Source organism: Bos taurus, chromosome 10, assembly GCF_002263795.3.
Source record: "Bos taurus isolate L1 Dominette 01449 registration number 42190680 breed Hereford chromosome 10, ARS-UCD2.0, whole genome shotgun sequence".
Classification (NCBI taxonomy): domain Eukaryota; kingdom Metazoa; phylum Chordata; class Mammalia; order Artiodactyla; family Bovidae; genus Bos; species Bos taurus.
The window spans coordinates 92031956-92052603 of record NC_037337.1 but is presented as its reverse complement, the minus strand read 5'-3'; the positions used below and the strand labels follow the sequence as shown (position 1 = coordinate 92052603).

General features: G+C 37.3%; 1 protein-coding gene across 11 annotated transcripts in view; it reads left to right on the top strand.

Moving 5' to 3' along the window:
* Nucleotides 1–20648, top strand: part of CEP128 (centrosomal protein 128) — a 480417-nt gene that overhangs the window by 203443 nt on the left and 256326 nt on the right. For all 11 annotated transcript variants that reach the window (XM_059890961.1, XM_059890959.1, XM_059890957.1 and 8 more), the window contains one exon: nucleotides 10732–10924. In XM_059890961.1, coding sequence (XP_059746944.1) covers nucleotides 10732–10924 — 193 coding nt within the window. The remainder of the gene's footprint in view (nucleotides 1–10731; nucleotides 10925–20648) is intronic.

Genomic DNA, 20648 nt, shown 5'->3' with positions numbered 1-20648 from the left:
AACCTGGAAATTCATTAATTTAAATATATGGAACATTGTCATCTTATAAGATGTAGATATCTATTTATGAAATTATCAATGCTTAAGCACTTGCATTCCTTTTTAGAATAGTTTTTTTCTGCTTTAAGTTACTAAAATGTTCCATCCTGTTTAAATTCTATATGAAAACCAACTGTACTATAAACCTCACCAATTGTATTCCAACTTAGGATTTTTTTGCATGAAAAAACCTTTAAGTTTTTACAATATCCTTATTTAAAAATATGAGCAAAATGAGGTTTTCATTAAGATACGTGACTTTCTCGGCTTCCATGGTGGTTTAGATGGTAAAGAATCTTCCTGCAGTGTGGGAGATGTGGGTTCCATCCCTGGGTCGGGAAGATCCCTAGAGGAGGAAATGGCAACCCATTCCAGTATTCTCCCTGGAGAATCCCATGGACAGAAGAGCCTGGTGGGCTACAGTCTGTGGGGTTTCAAAGGGTCAAACACGACTGAGTGACACTTTTACTTCTTTTTTGATGTAAAGAAGGGGAGAATGGATTACATGCCATGTCAGATTCACAGTGAACATTCTTACCATTATGCGTATCAGTATCAGTTAGTCGCTCAGTCACGTCCAACTCTTTGTGACCCTACAGACTGTAGCCCACCAGGCTCCTCTGTCCGTGGAACTCTCCAGGCAAGAGCACTGGAGTAGGTTGCCATTTCCTTCTCCAGGGCTTCTTCCCAACCCAGGGATCGAACCCAAGTCTCCTGCATTGCAGGAAGATTCTTTACCATCTGAGCCATAGGGGAAGCCCACGATTATGTGTATTAACATTTAAATATAGCCAATCTTGTTCATTTAGCCAAGATTTATTGGTCATGTATTTTTTGTGTACAGACATTGGGGATATGTGTTAGAAAGCCATGGAAGTTAATATGGAAAATGGAATTGTAAACAAATTTTAGATATCCTTGAAATCCTTAATGTGAGTTCTATTGTTATAGAGATAGGTAAACATTGACCTGAGTATACAGAAGAAGGAAGAACTGTGGGGTTTGTGTTGGGAGAATGGAAGGGTGTGATGCTGCCAGCATGTCAGAGAAGGCTTCTGCAAAAATACGTTTCAACTCAGTCGTACAAAACATACGTAGAAGTTCTCCAGTGGGCTAAGTATAACAGTGGCAAAAAGATGAATATTTGAGTCAACAGGGATACAGCCCTGAGATTTGTGAGTAAGGTACAGGTGGGAGGTGGTACGAGAGTTTACTTTAGAAACCAGATAGTCATTAGAGAAGCTTCTTTTTTAAAAAAAATTCTTAATAAGAAATTAACAGTACTGTGATTGAACATTGAAATTTACTTGACCCTATAAAATTTTCTCTCATACTTTCAATACAGTATTCCTGTGTGTACCTCACCATTTTTATAGAAGCCAATCCTGACTTGTATTTATGCTGCTGGCATAGAAATTTTAGAATATACATGTTTTGCTGTCTCAGAATTTTTTAGCTAGAAGTTTGCTGTGCAATAATAAAGCATTTCTCTCTCTCTTTTTTTTTTTTTCTTTTCCCAACTCTACAATTCTGACAACAAGAGCAATGTACTTGGAATTTCCTTTCAAGTTAAAATCTTTATCATTTCTGGAACAGAAAGTTTTCACTGCTGTTGTTCAGTTAAATTATGAGAGCCAGAGATGAGTCTTAATCATAGCTCTTTAATTTGGGAGCGAGTGAGCTGTTTTCCCTTATCATTTAATGGGGTTGAACTTCCGATCAGACAAGTTTTAATGCTGCATGAGGCAACTGTAGCTCTACAGTGTAAAAAGGTCGTGATAAGCAATACTACGCTGAGCAACTGACTAGGAGGAATTGAATCTATTCACTAGAAAGATGGCTCGGGTTATTGATGGGCTACAGTACTGTAATTCCCGTGAACTGTGGCTGGACAGCCCTGTACGTGTTGAAGATAAGATCTGAAATCAAAGGACAAAAGCTATATGGAAAGTAGAGTCGCTATTCAGCTAGTCGATGTTGACGCCTGGCGGTATTAGAAGGACCTCTGATGGCATTTTGTAATTGTTTTCATAAATCTGCCAAATGAATTTCTTCTGTTAGTGTTAATTCTAGAAGAACTAAGACTGGGTGGAAATTGTGTTCCTGTTGCTTTGTTGGCAGTGGTAACATAACATAAACGTGAAACCCGACTGAGATTTGGACCTGGCTCATAGATAAAGTAACCAATGAATCTAATAATAGTGCATAACAGAGAGGGAGAGGGCTGAGATGGTTGTTAAGTAAAGCAGGGCATTCCCATAGACAAGGAATTTGTTTTTGTCGAAAAACCCAGACAAAGCATTTAGAGGCTAAATTTTATTCAGTTTATCTGAGAATTTACTAATTAGCTACTATGCCTCAGTACTCCATTACATGCTGTGAAGATAAGAATGAATTAAATGATCCCCGGACTTCCCTGTTGGTCCAGTGGCTAAGACTTCACCCTCTCAATACAGGGGGTCTGGGTTCCATCCCCTGTCAGGGGACCAGATCCCACATGTCGCAACTAAGACCCAGTTCAGCCAAATAAGTAAATGTTAAAAAAAAAAAAAAAAAAAAAAAGAGAAATGATCCTTCCTCTTAAGGAACATGTTGTCTAGAAAAACTGACACTTCTGTAGAGGGTTTCAATATTAGACGTAAGAGCTGTAACAGGTGAGCAGAAGTTGCCTCGGAGGCAGATGCTGTGGGTAGATCTTGCAGCCAGCCAGGTAAACGGGAAAGAATGTGCATACTGAGTAAACAACCGTAGGAATGGCCTGGAAGAGAAACAGCATGATAAATGCCAAATAAACGCCAGGTGATCTGGCAGTATTACATACACTGTGAAAACGTGAGACAGAGGATGTCAAGGATGAGGCTCCAGAAGGAGGCAGAGTTTAGATCCATCAAGAAGAGCATCATATGCCATTTTAAAAGCTTGGGTCTGCTCTGCATTTGGTGGGGGACCATGAAGGAGTTTTGAACAGGAGAGCCATATGTTCATATTTTAGAAGCATCACTCTGATAGTGATGTGAAAGGTGGATTACAGGTGGGAAGACCAAAGGAAGAAGATCAGTTAAGAGGTCTTTGGTGAGACCCAGGTCTCTGGTTGAGGTAGGGTGAAACTTCTAATTTAGGAAGTTGTAGCAATTCATTGGAAGGGACAGACTCAAGAAATATTTTGATAACAATATGCAAGTAATGTTTAATGTCATGTCAGAGGCTGATGGAGAAGGAGACATCCAGGGATTTCCATTCAGACTAGAAGACCCCAGTCAATGGTTGGTATTGGAATAGATAGGCATGTACAGTCCTAGGTAGCAAGCTAACAGAAGTATTGGAAGAGTTTCCACTACAGGAGTTAATATCCAGAAAGTTTCATCTGAACAGGAAGGCCTAAAGAGAATCAGGGACAAAGGCATAGATCGGAGTTTAGGTTCAAATCATGGAGCGAAACGAGAAGTAGCAAAGACTGTCAGTGAGAAAATAGGGACAGGCCATCAGCTGTAGAGCCAGCAGGCACTCACTTTCAGGATGGACCCACACTACTTGCAAGCATCACTCTTGATCTCAGATCTTAAGTCATCAGTTTACGATAGTAAATAAAAAAGCTGGTGTCACCTACTGCTTATCACAAGACAAGAGCCTTGGTACTCTTGTTTACAGAGCACACTTAATTCTGGGAGGCTGGTATTAATTATTCTCTGAAGGTGCACAAAGGTGAATTGACATGCTTCTTTGGCTATGGAGCTCTTTTCCTTCTTGGCCTTTATCCCACTGTGTTGAAATTCCCACTTACTCTCTTCTTGTTTCTCTAATCTGTAAGCTTTCTGTGGGAACATCTGTGTCTATCCTATTCCTTGTTGCATTGTTAGTACTTACCATAAGTAAGTAACTCAGTCATGTCCGAATCTTTGTGATCCCATGGACTGTAGTCCTCCATGCTCCTCTGTCCATGAAATTCTCCAGGCAAAAATACTGGAGTGGCCTGCCATTTCCTTCTCTGGGGCTCCTGAAGGGAAGGTTAGAATTGGACGCCTCAAGTACAAGGGAGCCCCTGGGGCATGTTCATTATCAGAGTGTTCCTTTCCTTTGTAAAGCACTTCTGACTGCCAGATTGTTTAATTGTGAGCTATTCAGGGCCCATTGCACTTCTGATGTTAATGTATTGAATATGCACCCCAAAGATCTTTCCTTTGGGATAGATGAAATATTCCTAGATGCAGAGAAAGTGCTTACCATGGGCTTGCCTAAATGCTCAATAAGTAGTTTTTATTTTTTTAAGAAAGCATTTAGACTTGCTGCATTTTCCTACTGCATTTACTTCCTCAGGTTAAGTGTCACCAATGAATAAGGAGCAAGCAGGTTAGATTTCAGAAATATATCAGATCTCAAACTGGTATTATTTGATCAATAGTATTTACATTTTAAGGTTATATATCAATATATAAAAAAATATGCTTCCAAGTTATTTAGGGGTTTTCCTATTTGGTATCATCCCAAAGGGGCTTCCCAGTTGGCTCAGTGGTAAAGAATCTGTCTGCCAATGCAGGAGATGCATATTCCATCCCTGTGTCAGAAAGATCCCCTAGAGGAGGAAATTGCAACCCACTCTGCTGTTCTTGCCTGGAGAATTCCATGGACAAAGGAGCCTGGCAGGCTACAGTCAATGGGGTGGCAAAGAGTCAGACATGACTGAACACACATGCACATCATCCCAAAGAGTCACACTTTCTGTAATATAACAAGCTCCGGGAGTTGGTGATGGACAGGGAAGCCTGGCGTGCTGCAGTCCATAGGGTCGCCAAGAGTTGGACACGACTGAGCGACTGAACTGATGTTCTATAACGTGACGAGTACTTGTTTTTCCCTACTGTTTTAGAAATAGTGTAACTGAAGCAGTTTCAGAGATCGTGAAGTTTGACTTTTTATTTTGTAGATGAGAAAGAGATCCTGAGAGTTATGAGTTTTACCTAAGGACATAAAGCTAGTTTCTGAAAAGGGTTTGGGGACCTGGAGCTCTGAACTCTGGGCTACTGTTTTTTTATTCTGATTGTGTGACCTATACTTGAATATAAACTTTATATTTATGAATATTGTCTTTTTAGTGATGTGGATTAAAAAAACTATTATGAGAAGTTTTGTTGTTTTTGTTCAGTTGCTACGTCACGTCCAACTCTTTACAACCCCATGGAGTGCAACACACCAGGCTCCCCTGTCCTTCACTATCTCCTGGAGTTTGCTCCAGTTCATGCCCACTGAGTCAGTGATGCTATCCAATCATCTCATCCTCTGTCTCTCCCTTCTCCTCCTGCCTTCACTCTTTTCTAGCATTAGGGTTTTTTCCAGTGAATCGGTTGTTAACATCAGGTGGCCAAACTATTGGAGCTTCCAATGAATATCAGGAGTGATGTCCTTTAGGATTGACTGGTTGGATCTCCTTGCAGTCCAAGGGGCTCTCAAGGATCTTCTCCAGCACAATTCAAAACCATCAATTCTTCAGCGCTCAGCTTTCTTTATAGTCCAGCTCTCACATCCGTACATGACTACTGGAAAAACCATAGCTTTGACTAGATGGACCTTGGTCAGCAAAGTGACATCTGCTTTTTAAAGTGCTGTCTAGGTTTGTCATTGGACTCACTGTATTTAATTCTTGTTGAAGGTTGCAAATGATCATCTAGTATTTTATTCTTCCAGTGTCAACAGCAAAATGTGATACAGATACTCAGGTATCTTCTTATGGTGGAAATATCCTTTAGGTCATACACAGGGAACTCACTCAGTTTAATTGGCGGAATTATTTTGTATTTTCTAAAATGAACTATAAATATAGGTATATTTCTTCTAGATGATATTCAAACCAAATAAAAAAGTAGAAAGTTTTATTGAAAGAATTACATTTTGAGGTTGATTTCAATTTTAATTTTGCAGTTCTGGGTTAATTCTTATTTTGGTAACCTAGCACATTCTAAAAAATTACTATCCTTTTTATCTCTGGTTCTTTTAATGAAAGAAGCATGGTAGTTAAAAGCAACAAAGTTATGGTTCCTGATCTTATTGCTAACTCTATCAACTATAATCTTTTTATTTGAATTTTCTATTTTTAGCTTTGAGTCATTCCTTAATGACTTCTGGTATATTATTCCACTAAAGCTCACTAGAGGATTCGTACAGATTTAAAATATCACTGTGATTGTTTTACTAGATACTTAAAAATATTCCCACCTAGTTGCAAGCTGTCAACTAAGGAGGTTAAAAAAAAAAAAACAAAAACCGATTTAAAGTTTTTTGCCCTATTTTTGTTTACTTAGCAATATTTGTTGATATAGTTAAATAAATGAGCCTATTATGTAATCTGTAAGATACTCTTGTGAGTGGTTAAATAGAATGGCGTTTGCACTGTAATTTATAGCCTTGTCATCTAATTATTGTTTGGAATTGGTGAAGTTATTCCTATACTGTGTTCCATGCTGTTTCTCTAAGATACTTAATGAAAGGTAATGGGTATTTCTCTAACAAACTGTGATTCTCTTAATTGATGATTGGTTGGTTAAATTTCTGTAAATCAATTTGTTTTCTAGGATTAACAATATATTGTGCATACTTACTCAACTCATAACAAGCATCTAACTATGACCTGTTTTTAATTTTGTATGGCAGTCGAATAAAGGCTCAACAGGAATTAACTAAAGCTGTAGGTCTTATTGTACTAGTTGGCTAGGGCTGCCGTAAGAAAACTGCTGTGAGTCAAACAACAGATATTTCTCACAGTTCTGTGGCCTAGAATTCCAAGGTCACTCAGTGCTAGAACTGATTTCTGGTGAGACTTCTTGCCTCCTAGACAGTCATCTTTCATGTGGGGGCTATGGCCATGGTTGGAAGAGCTGAAGGTTAGGAGTCAAAGAGTGTCTCTTCTTTAGAGAACAGTACCCTTAAGACCTCATTTAACCTTAATTACTTCCCTAAAGTCCCTGTGTCTTTGGTTAGGGTTTTAACATGATTTTGAGGGGAGTATAATTCAGTCAATAACACAGATCAAACCTGATTATAGATTTGTTTCAGATAACTTTTTGTTATTCTGTTTTTATCAGAACCAGTAGGAGTATTGTTATGATAAAACAGAATTTTTTTTTTTTTTGGTATTCTCTCTTAACAACAGGCCAAAGATTGGAATGGAATAAGGAATAGGTAGGAAACCATTGAGAAAAAGGAAATTGAAGGTATTATTTACATTTGCTATTAAATCATTGAGAAAGAACAGATTAAACTAGATGGAAGCTAGTGATCCCCAGGGACTCATTCTGTTTGGACCACTTGAGTGTTAAAAAATTGAATTGGTAGTGAATATTTTTTAAAAAATCAAGTAAGTGCATATTACCACATGGAATTTGTTTTCCTTCTGAGGCATAAGAAGATCTAATAATGCTAGGATTTCATTTTTTCGTGGTATAAAACAGAATTAAGAAGAACCATGGATATGACAGCACATCAGAAGTAGTGTCCTTCTTGCCCTTGTGTTTTGCAACATAGTAGCCTGAATGGAACTTTTCAAGAAATACAAAAGGGAACATATTTTCTGTATACTTGACACTCGTCTTTGGTAGGTATAAAGGCATAATCACTACAAACAATTTGGTGTTCATGTTTTTAGTCCTATTTTGGTTTGATGGGCTGAGCTGCAATCATTTTCGACAAAATTTATGTTTTTTAAATTACTTTATATGCCTGTCCCTTCCTTTTGAATCTTTGACATTGAGGATATCCACCTTGTTATAATATTTTCTTTCTTTGGGGTTCAGTTGCCCCAGACTCATATTTTCCTCCTAAATTTCCATTTATGTCCTCAGTTTTTATTTTGGAGTTTCACTTGTGTTTATCTCTTCTAAACCCGCTTCTCTTCTCTCTGTAGATATTCTTTAGGGGCCATTTTATCTGTTCCTATGCCTTTAACTTCCTTTACACTATTGATTTTTTAGTTTGTATCTCTTGACCATATCTCTTGAGCTTTAGATCTATATATCCAATTATTAGCTATACTTCTGTGTGTTTTGATCCTAACTTCAGTCTAATTCAGCCTAATTTAACTTCTTAACCCCTTAATCTTTGCTTTTTCTAGGTTTCCTGTTTTAGTTTATTAAGCTAAAAATTGGCCGTCAATGCCAATTCCTCCTTCTTCCTTACCCCCATTACATTTAAGTCTCATATACAAACGGTTTGGTCCAGTCCTTATTATCGTTTTTCACTTGTTTGGAGTGCTGTAACAGCCTCTTGGCTTCCTGATATTTTCTCCACTCTATCTAGAGAGTATGCTTTCTAAAGAACGGTCAGTTCACTTCCTTGTCTCATATTTGTGGTTAGATGGGGATGATGGTATATCTCTCACCCTCACGCTGACTGTGTTTTCTTCCTAAATGCATTAGTAGAAAGTGATCCTTTAATCTGGCAGAATTGATTATCTTTTCTGGCTTTCTGTGCTGTGAAATTTAATTTTTTTCTTTTTCTATGACTCCAGATCAGAAGGTTGCGTGTGCAAGAGTATTTCAAAGTGGATATTGGGAAATGAAGCAGACTTAATTAAATTTCTACAGTCATAATTGGAAGTTCCATCCTCATATAAGTTGAGGACTTCCTGTATTTCAGTTCAGCTCAGTCATGTCCAAGTCTTCGATCACATGAACCGTAGCATGCCAGGCCTCCCTGTCCACCACCAACTCCCGGAGTTCACCCAAACCCATGTTCATTGAGTCGGTGATGCCATCCAACCATCTCATCCTCTGTCGTCCCCTTCTCCTCCTGCCTTCAATCTTTCCCAGCATCAGGGTCTTTTCCAGTGAGTCAGCTCTTCGCATCAGGTGGCCAAAGTATTGGAGTTTCAGCTTCAACATCAGTCCTTCCAGTGAACACCCAGGACTGATCTCCTTTAGGATGGACTGGTTGGCAGTGATTTTGGAGCCCCCTGAAATAAAGTCTGTCACTGTTTCCACTGTATTTCTTTAATACACTGTTTCCTGTATTTATCTAGTGACATACAGATAAGACAAAGGCCTACAAATTGTACAGCAAGTACTATAGTCAGATCTCATCTCTGCAGGGTGATATAACTTTAGCTTTTGTTGATCTATCTCCTCCCCCCTTTTATTTTTTATTAAATAATAGCTAAATTGAGATATAAAACTGACCTATTTAGAGTTACCATTTAGTAGTTTTTAGTATATTCACAGAGAGGTGCAGCCATCACTACATGAATTTTGGAACATTTTCATTACCCCCAAAAGACAATCTGTACCATTAGCCATCAGGTTCTTAACATATCTGCCCATCCCACCCTCCTGGTAGCACTAGTCAGTAAGTAATCTGCTTTTATCTCTATAGATTTGTCTGTTCTGGACATGTACTATCACTGAAGTGAAGTGAATGTCCAACTCTTGGACCCCATGGACTGTAGCCTGCCAGGCTCCTCTGTCCATGGGATTTTCCAGGCAAGATTACTGGAGTGGGTTGCCATTTCCTTTTCCAGGGGATCTTCCCAACCCAGGGATTAAACCTGCTAAATGAATCTATCACAGCTACTTTTAATAAACTGGGGCATGTCCAAACAGCGTTTTAGACTTCTGGAGGCTTAGAATATTCTTGCTTATGATATGTACTATTCAGGGAGATTGTCTGTTAGCTTAATCACATTTACCCTTCTAGTTCACAGCTTCCACTATTTTGCTTCTTATTGAGGTGAAGACTGTTTAGATTATTTAAAGTCAACTAGCAGGTGGATCGGAGAAGGCAGTGGCACCCCACTCCAGTACTCTTGCCTGGAAAATCCCACGGACGGAGGAGCCTGGTGGGCTACAGTCCATGGGGTCGCTAAGAGTCGGACACGACTGAGTGACTTCACTTTCACTTTCATGCATTGGAGAAAGAAATGGCAAGCCACTCCAGTGTTCTTGCCTTGAGAATCCCAGGGATGGGGGAGCCTGGTGGGCTGCCATCTATGGGGTTGCATAGAGTCGGACACAACTGAAGTGACTTAGCAGCAGCAGCTGGATGGTACTCTCACTTGGGAACATCATAAGACCCAACTGAAGTTTTGTTATACTAAATGTGAAAGTTCTTTTCTCATCCCTGCTTTAAATATTTAAATATTAGTGTTTGTGAGGTTAGAGTCTTTGGAAAAGAGAGTTGCTTTAATTAAATTTCCTAGTTTTAAATATGGAAAAATGCTGACTTGATCTGACTCATGCTGTATAAAATCTCTCTCTCTACCTGATTAGCAAGACCCTTGGGTATATACACTTTTAGAAACAAAGTTTAGGAATTTTATCTTATTTTTTAATCCCTGAAATAACATTCTCTTTTATAAAAAGTTTTTCTAGGTCTATTGTGGAGTGCTTTGGATTTTCAAATATTTGTACTAAGCTAATTAGGGGATTAATTGTATTGCAACATGAAGTTTAATAGGCTAAACTTTCTGTGGTATTGCCTTTCCAAAGATGATAGAGCATACCAAGTATTTTATAAAAATCCAAGAAAATAATTTTCTGCACGAGCTTTTAACTGATATAAACCATTATGCAAATTTAAACATTATGGGTAATTTAAAATTTTGCTTAACTTCATTAGTTATTGTCTGAATTTAGATTATCATGACTTTGTCATGTTTTGGAATGCTACTGTTTTCTAGATTTTTAAAAATTAGAATAAATGTCATATTTTTAGACTAAACTTCAGTGGCTCTGTGAGGAGCTGAAGGAGAGAGAAAATAGAGAGAAAAGTCTACGGCACCAGCTGATGTTGTGCAGACAGCAACTCAAGAATGTGACTGAGAACAAGGAAGCTGAGCTTCAGTGTCTCTTTGAACAGATAGAAAGACAGGAGCAACTTCTGGAAGAAATACACCGAGAGAAGAGAGGTATGTTAATTGCTCTTTCTCTTTTATTTTTCTTTGTTTATGTTCATGAAATCTTAGGGTTGGGAGAAAAATATTCTGTTTCTCTTGCCTTCAGTTTGAACTACAAAATCTCCAAATTCTTCTCCTTTTCTCGTCTCTTGTCTCCTTATCTTCATTTTTGGGTCTGACAGAGAGAACTGTTTCTCCTTGAGAATTTCTCCTTTAGCTCCTGTATCCCTGCTGCATACATTTCTGTCTTTTGGCCGTTTGCAAATGCTAATTAGGTAAGTCATGTTTATTCTTCCCTAGTAAGATGCTAAAATTTATATTTTACTTCACTAAAATACCCATTCACTCAATTAATATTTACTTTGTATCTATTTTCCCAAATTATTGAAGTTGTCAAATTTATTGACTTAAAGTTTTTTGTAATAGCCCCTTTTTAATTCTTTTAGTTTCTGTAAGATCTATGCTGATGTCTCTTGTTATATTCCTGGTATTGTTAATTTGTTTCTGTTCTTTTGTTTGTATAAGTCTTGCTGGGGGTTTTATTAATTTTGTTACTATTTTCAAAGAAACAGCCTTTGATTTTTAATTTTTTCTATTATTTGTCTTTTTAGTGTTTTATTGATCTATATTGTCATTTTTATTTCCTTTCTTTTACTTCTTTTGTACATCATTTGTTTTTCTCCTGGATTCATAAGTTGGAAACTTTATTTTAATCTTTATGTTTCTCAATGTAGTCATTTAAAATTGTAAATTTCCATCTTAGTAATACTTGAAGTGCATTTCACAAATTCTGATGTATTGTCCTTTTATTATTACTTAGTTTCATTTAGAAGATATTTCCCTTGTGATTTCTTCTCTGACATGTGGAATTTTTTTTTTAAAGAAGTTTACTACTTAGTTTCCAATTATGTAGAATTTTATAGATATTATCAGTTTCTAAACTTGGTACCCTTGCAGTTGTAAAACATACTCCATGATTTCAATTCTTTTCTGAGACTTGTTTTATTGCCCGAAATGTGGTCTCTGTTAGTAAATTTTCCATGTGCACTTGAAAATAAGTTATGTTCTGCATTTATTGTGAAATGTTCTATGAAAGTCACTTATGCTAAATTGTTTCACATTGTTCTGCATTTCCGGTGGTTTCTATATGCCTACTGATATTGATTATTTCTATCAATAACTGATAGAGGATTTTTTTCTATCAATAACTGATAGAGATATCCAGCTATTTTGAGTGTGTGAATTTTTTTTCCTCCAAATGTTTCGAAACTCTGTTGTTAGATCCCATTTTGATATTGATTGTGGAAATGCATCTAATTAGGAGCCTATTTTAACAGTCTCAATAAAAGCAAAAGAGGGACTGACAGAGGACATTAGTAGTGGCAACAAATGTAAGATACTGTTGAGGAATTAGTGCAAGATTGAACAATGTAGGTGAATGAGAGAAGAGTCACAGGATACTCAAGGTCTTAGTGCTTTTGCCGTTGGGAGAAATAGAATGTTGGGAAAGAGGGGCTGATTTGTTGGGAGACCAAAAAGGATCATGTTTTGTCTATTCTTTAAAAATTATAAAAAGTAAAAGTCTCAGGAATACCCAAACTTTTGTGATAGAGGGATGATATGGTAATTTTTTGACTTGCGGGTATAAGATGTATGAGTGCTCTCTGTGATCCAGAAATAATGAGGACGTAATATGGATAATAGACCCGTTCAACTTCAGCTTCTTCAGCGTTACTGGAGAAGCTGAAGTTGAATGGTTCTATGAAGACCTACAAGACCTTTTAGAACTAACACCCAAAAAAGATGTTGTTTTCATTATAGGGGACTGGAATGCAAAAGTAGGAAGTCAAGAAACACCTGGAGTAACAGGCAAATTTGGCCTTGGAATACGGAATGAAGCAGGGCAAAGACTAATAGAGTTTTGCCAAGAAAAGGCACTGGTCATAACAAACACCTCTTCCAACAACACAAGAGAAGACTCTATACATGGACATCACCAGATGGTCAACACCGAAATCAGACTGATTATATTCTTTGCAGCCAAAGATGGAGAAGCTCTGTACAGTCAACAAGACCAGGAGCTGACTGTGGCTCAGACTGTGAACTCCTTTTTGCCAAATTCAGACTTAAATTGAAGAAAGTAGGGAAAACCACTAGACCATGCAGGTATGACTTAAATCAAATCCCTTACGATTATACAGTGGAAGTGAGAAATAGATTTAAGGGCCTAGATCTGATAGATAGAGTGCCTGATAAACTATGGAATGAGGTTTGTGACTTTGTACAGGAGACAGGGATCAAGACCATTCCCATAGAAAAGAAATGCAAAAAAGCAAAATGGCTGTATGGGGAGGCCTTACAAATAGCTGTGAAAAGAAGAGAAGCGAAAAGCAAAGGAGAAAAGGAAAGATAAAAACATCTGAATTCAGAGTTCCAAAGAATAGCAAGAAGAGTAAGAAAGACTTCTTCGGTGATCAATGCAAAGAAATAGAGGAAAACAACAGAATGAGAAAGACTGGGATCTCTTCAAGAAAATCAGAGATACCAAAGGAACATTTCATGCTAAGATGAGCTCGATAAAGGACAGAAATGGTATGGACCTAACAAAAGCAGAAAATATTAAGAAGAGAAGGCAAGAATACACAGAAGAACTGTACAAAAAAGATCTTCACAACCCAGATAATCACGATGATGTGATCACTGACCTAGAGCCAGACATCCTGGAATGTGAAGTCAAGTGGGCCTTAGAAAGTATCACTACGAACAAAGCTAGTGGGGGTGATGGAATTCCAATTGAGCTATTTCAAATCCTGAAAGATGATGCTGTGAAAGTGCTGCATTTAATATGCCAGCAAATTTGGAAAACTCAGCAGTGGCCACAGGACTGGAAGAGGTCAGTTTTCATTCCAATCCCAAAGAAAGGCAATGCCAAAGAGTGCTCAAACTACCGTACAACTGCACTCATCTCACATGCTAGTAAAGTAATGCTCAAAATTCTCCAAGCCAGGCTTCAGCAATATGTGAACCGTGAACTTCCTGATGTTCAAGCTGGTTTTCGAAAAGGCAGAGGAACCAGAGATCAAATTGCCAACATCCACTGGATCATGGAAAAAGCAAGAGAGTTCCAAAAAAACATCTATTTCTGCTTGACTGACTATGCCAAAGCCTTTGACTGTGTGGATCACAATAAACTGTGGAAAATTCTGAAAGAGATGGGAATACCAGATCACCTGATCTGCCTCTTGAGAAATTTGTATGCAGGTCAGGATGCAACAGTTAGAACTGGACATGGAACAACAGACTGGTTCCAAATAGGAAAAGGAGTTCATCAAGGCTGTATGTTGTCACCCTGTTTATTTAACTTATATGCAGCATACATCATGAGAAACGCTGGACTGGAAGAAACACAAGCTGGAATCAAGATTGCTGGGAGAAATATCAATAACCTCAGATATGCAGATGACACTACCCTTACGGCAGAAAGTGAAGAGGAACTAAAAAGCCTCTTGATGAAAGTGAAAGTGGAGAGTAAAAAGTTGGCTTAAAGCTCAACATTCAGAAAACTAAGATCATGGCATCTGGTCCCACCACTTCATGGGAAATAGATGGGGAAAGAGTAGAAACAGTGTCAGACTTTATTTTCCTGGGCTCCAAAATCACTACGGATGGTGACTGCAGCCATGAAATTAAAAGACGCTTGCTCCTTGGAAGGAACGTTATGAGCCACATAGATAGCATATTCAAAAGCAGAGACATTACTTTGCCAACAAAGGTTCGTCTAGTCAAGGCTATGGTTTTTCCTGTGGTCATGTATGGATGTGAGAGTTGGACTGTCAAGAAGGCTGAGCGCCGAAGAATTGATGCTTTTGAACTGTGGTGTTGGAGAAGACTCTTGAGAGTCCCTTGGACTGCAAGGAGATCCAACCAGTCCATTCTGAAGGAGATCAGCCCTGGATTTCTTTGGAAGGAATGATACTAAAGCTGAAACTCCAGTCCTTTGGCCACCTCATGTGAAGAGTTGACTCATTGGAAAAGACTCTGATGCTGGGAAGGATTGGGGGCAAGAGGAGAAGGGGACGACAGAGGATGAGATGGCTGGATGGCATCACTGACTCGATGGACGTGAGTCTGAGTGAACTCCTGGAGTTGGTGATAGACAGGGAGGCCTGGCGTGCTGCAATTCATGGGGTCGCAAAGAGTCGGACATGACTGAGTGACTGATCTGATCTGATCTGAATATGGATAATGAACAACAAGCCAAGCCTGTTATAGTTGCATACGTACACATGTATTATTAGGAAGATAAGTGTTTTCTTCTGTTTTCTGGGCTATTTTAGGGCTGTAGGTTGGAGCTAGGGTGTTCCAAAAGGAGATGAAATCTACTGAGAAGTTATTGTCATGGACCTCTTAGAAGTTTAGTAGTTGTTGACTTAGAAATTCTTCATTGTTATGAATGGCAGCAAAGAAAAGAGTAGAGAGATATAAACTGCAGCAGAGAAGATTTAGCTATGATATTTTAACTTGTTTAAGTAGTTATTTTTAGTAATTTCTTAATAAACCAACCACTGCCTACCTTCTTAATATTCTGATAGCTCACTGCTCCTGTGTGTGGCAGTTTTCCTAGGTAAGAATACATGCTTTGAAACTATGAGGTCTACTAAAAGCTAAAATTTTTGTACATGTTAGAGGCATTTCTTTTGTCAGAGACCCTTAGAAGGAGGGATATCTATATGGTATGATTTAGCTCCCTTCTTGCTTATGAAATGCTGATTAGTATGAACAAATATAGCAGATAACTTTATTAAAACATTTTTTTCTTAAACTGAAATTGTAAACTCTTAATTAAACAAAGAACCCATCTTTGCTTTCCAGGCACTTTATGATTGTGACTGACTATTTAGTGTACATCATTTTTCTTTCTGAAGTAATTAAAAATTCACATGGCCTCTTAAATTCCTTTCCCTTAAAGATGAAATTTTGTCTTCTTACCCAGTTTCTCTTTTGGGTAGGTCACGTGCTTATTGGGCTTTGTTGGAGTCACTGGGATCTTCATCCATTCCCTCCACTCTGACAGATGCAGTGCCTAGAAAGGCGACATTCTTGGTAGCCTGCACTGTGAATCCAGGCTCTCAGATCTGTCCTTTCCTGTCGTATACCATTTATTGCGACTGTAATACATGTAATGATGAAATAAAGCATTATGAACAGCCTCTTTACAAGGGAGTTACCTTTTCTGAATAAAGGGAAAGGTACTAATGGAATGTGGAAGAAGGGAAATAGTCCTTCAGCTACTTCAGAAGGTATATTTTTGCAGCAGAGGACTGTCGCTCAGGTTGTTTGTTTGATTATTTCTTATGAGCACCTGTTTGTTGGAATAGCAATGAAGTGGGCTGGCAAGTGGGCAGTGGGAAAGGTTGCATCATTGCCGTACCTTTGTTTTTTTCCCTTAGTTCAGCTGTTTTAAGTCTTATGTTAGCATAGACTGTGGCTGTGGCCAGCATTCAGAGGACTGTCTTGGGACAGAAACATCTTGTTTCTTGCCTCAGTGAGTTTGGGGATGACACACAATTGAGAAATGTGTTTAGTTGAGTGTATCCACTGGATGGAGTTTCTATGAAGGTAGTGATTTCGTTATTTTGTTCAACACTATGTACCCCAGTGCCTGAGAAGAACTTGGCACATGATAGATACGTCAAATGTTTGCTGAATGAGTGAATGGATGAAAGAACATTAAAGGGGCACAGTTGATAAGGGAGCCATAACATCTGTGTTCAGTGAAAGAAAAAAACACAATGTACATTCCAAAATGAATTCTGCAAAACCAAATTGCAAATCAGCAAATATTTGGCAGACGTTAAGTAATTTAATTAGAGTGGTTTGCATTTTTGTTATGGCACTTTGGGATTAGGTAACAGTATTTGCCTTTCCTAATATTTCAGTTATGTATTCCATTTTACAGCAGAAGTATTTAAGCCATTTATATTTTTATTCATTTTGTGATCATATTTTCTAGGAGATTCCTGATTCATTTAAAGCATGCTGTAATGTTATTAGTAGTCATTCTTGTCTCCTTTTGTACTATAACGTGGGGTAGCTCTCTGGTATTGCACGTGAAAAGAAATTTTAATACCTGAGTATCAAAAAGAAAATAAACAATATAAAACATGTTGCTTATATCTAAAGTAGTTTCAGTCCTTAACAGTAGAATGAATATAACTTTTAGAGTATAATTTCTATTTGCTACTGATCATAGAGAAGCTTAAGCGTGATTATAAATGTTGAGTACAAGGATCCAGGAATGGGAGATGTTGAATAGGTGAAAGAAAGGTTAATTGGTATAGCAGGAACCCAGAAGATGTGAGAGTGAGTGGGGTCAAAAGTAAAGGTAGAGAAATGAATCTTAGAAAGAACAAGGAGAAAACATAGACATTTCTTCTTCCATTACTGTTTTAGTACTTTGAATACATTGCTGTTTTGGGTAGTTTAATTTATCACAGTAAGTTTTGTAATGGTTTCCTTATTTTGACTGTTAGCTCCTCAACATTTGTGATTGGATATAATTAATCTTTGCCTTGTATATATTCAATGCCTGTTTGGAGAAGAGGATGCAAGGAATGAGCCAAAGCTACTGGATTTGCCGTGTTAGACTTTGGAAGACCTGTTTTAGTAGAAGCCTTAGGAATTTAAAGCCAAAACGTTTCTCATAGTTTTTTTGTTTGCTTGCTTGTTTTGTAAAATATCCAAAGGATGATTAACACTTGTCATTCAAGGAATAGAGTCAGCTTAGTGATGAAACTGGTACACTGTATATTCCTATATATGGCTCTGAGGATGAGTATTTTTACTATATGATAGAGATATGATTTAGTATTTTTCAGTTTTATGAAACTTTTATTCTATTCAAGGCACGTCCACAGGTTCTCATCTACGTGATTCGCTTCCACCAGTAGTGATCTCAGTTTTTTAAGGATTTTCCTTTGATTTCCCAGTGTTCTGAATAACTCCTTTTAACTATTTTCTCTGTTTTCCCTTGTCCTTTTTCTGAATTTTTGTACCATTTCTGTGTTGATGGCAGAATAAAGAACAATTTCTTAGAATTCATTTTTGGGACAAATACAAGGGCGGGACCTGTGAACCGAAAGCATCTTTCCTGGAGTGAAAATGAAGAGTACTTTCGCTCCAGTACTCTTTCCTAGTATAGGGAAACATGGGGTTGTATCATTTATGCTGTGTGTGTGCATTATGTATTTATTGGTTAAGTTTTTCTCCTACTTGTGATTCATAGTTTATTTCCCACATTGTTTCAAGCGATTTTTTTTTATTTGTCTCATTGAAAGAATATTTGGCAGTCATGCAACTTATACAAATATTAGTCATTATCTAGTCTAAGAGCTAGGAAAACCAACTTTTTTCTATTGCATGTCAGAGTATAATTAAGCATTCTAAATTAAGAGATAATCTCTAAGTGTAATGTAATTTATTTGGATTCTGGTTAATTAAAAAGAATCTATTTAGCACTTTATTTTACATTTCACCAGTTTGTTTAGAAGTTCAGTGATCTTGATCATTATAGATAATGAAAGAATTTTAATTGATTGAGGAAATTATTTAAACTTACTAAACTATTATTTTGTTTAATGTGAAGTCATATCTTCCCTCATGTATTTTCAGATTTTCTTCATAATTATTTTCAAAAACCAATTGAGAAACAGTGGGTTTTAAAAAAATTATATCCACTACTTGAGTAAAATCAGAAGTTTGTTTTAATCTTAGTCCTTGTTTTTGCTTATATATGTTTCATTATAATAATTTTATTTCTCATGTGTTTAGTGTTATTTAAAACCCAGCCAGGCCAACAGGTCAACTGGGATTGAAATTAAACTTCATGGATTAAATGTGCCTAATACCAGAATTGAATAAATTAATGATATGCAGATCTAAACAGGTATCACCTTTGATTGACTCTGTAACAACATTCATATTGTTACTGAGTAAATTTACAATAGAAAGTTATGGCTAATTATTCTTTAATTATCTCCAACCCACCTGCCTATCTGTGTAATGGGCCTATTCTTGTACTACTTCTATTGGCTAATTAATTTGGAAAACAAACATTTTCAATGCTTTCAGTTACATAGTTAGCAACAGTGAAGCATTGAATGTAGAATTCAGATATTTAAAGTTACATTTTTCCTCTCCTAAATTATTGGATGTATTTTTATATTCTGGAATGTATTCTAGAAAATCCATAAATTTTAAGTATACTCTACAAATGAATTTTAGATTTTCTTTTTTGATCTTTTCATAGATTGTCTGTATTATTTTCTACTGTTTCATAGGACAGCAAAGCTGGTCTGCTTGCATTTGAATTATAGTCATATTCAGGGAAGAAATTAAGCTAAAGTTGCATTTAAAACCCATTCTCAGACTTACAACTCAAAAGGAAGATTGCTTTCTCCTATTCCTTGTCCCCTGCAACTGGTGACTTTACAAAGTTTTCCTTGGTGGTTTCTCACGTATCTGCTGCTCCTTCTACATTTATACTCTGCTGTCTTATTTAGCTCTTTAGAAGCTTTGTATTTGCAAGATCTTCTTAACCTCTGGTTGCTGCCTTCTACTTGACTGCTCTTCACCTCTGAGCCTCCCAGAGTCCCCCAAATGGATGACTTTCCCAAGCAGTCACACTCCCGTGGGTGTGTTCATTCCTTGGGTCCCAGCTGTCTTCCATCCATTTCTGTGCTATCTAATAAAGCTTTTGATAAAGGTGACATCTTTTAGGAATAACCTTGAATATGCTTAGTTTACTACAAAAGAGGAAATCATTTTCAAAGTATGATTTTGTATTTTTTATCCCATACTGTTCTCCATAGTGGCTGTAGCAATTTGCATTCCCACCAACAGTGCGAGAGGGTTCCCTTTTCTCCACAGCCTCTCCAGCCAGCATTTATTATTTGTAGATTTTTTTGATGATGGCCATTCTGACTGGTGTGAGATGATACCTCATTGTAGTTTTGATTTTTGTTGTTTAGTTACTCAGTCAGTTGTGTCTGACTCTTTACGACACCATGGTCTATAACCCACCAGGCTCCTCTGTCCAGGGAATTTTCCAGGCAAGATTTTACTGGAGTGGGTTGCCATTTCCTATCCAGCGGATTTTCCCAACCCAGGGATCAAACACGGGTCTCCAAATCTGGTGCACTACAGGTGGATTCTTTACCACTGAGCAACTGGAGAAGCTCATAAAACCCAATATTTACTTACAAAAGTTAGTTGCATTCATACTGTAAAAATTCAGATTTTATAAACTTGATGGAAAATGTTACTAGTTATGTCTTACTTGAGAAAAACAGATCAAACCAAAAAGAGCTCATTTTCATAATACCCCTTCCATAACAAATTATCACACACATTTGTACATAAAGGTGTACTATCTTAGAATGTTTTTATGGGTAAACTAAAATCTGATTTGACAAATCATATGATGGCCATTCTGATCGGTGTGAGGTGATAGCTCACTGAAGTTGTGACTTGTATTTCTATAATAATAAGTGATGAGCATTTTTTCATATGTTTATTAGCCATCTGAATGTCTTCTTTGGAGAAAAGTCTATTTTGGTCTTCTACCCATTAAAAAAAATTTATTTATTTTTAATTGAAGGATAATTACTTTACAATATTGTGTTGGCTTCTGAGATACATCAACATGAGTCAGCCATAGGTATACATATGTCCTCTC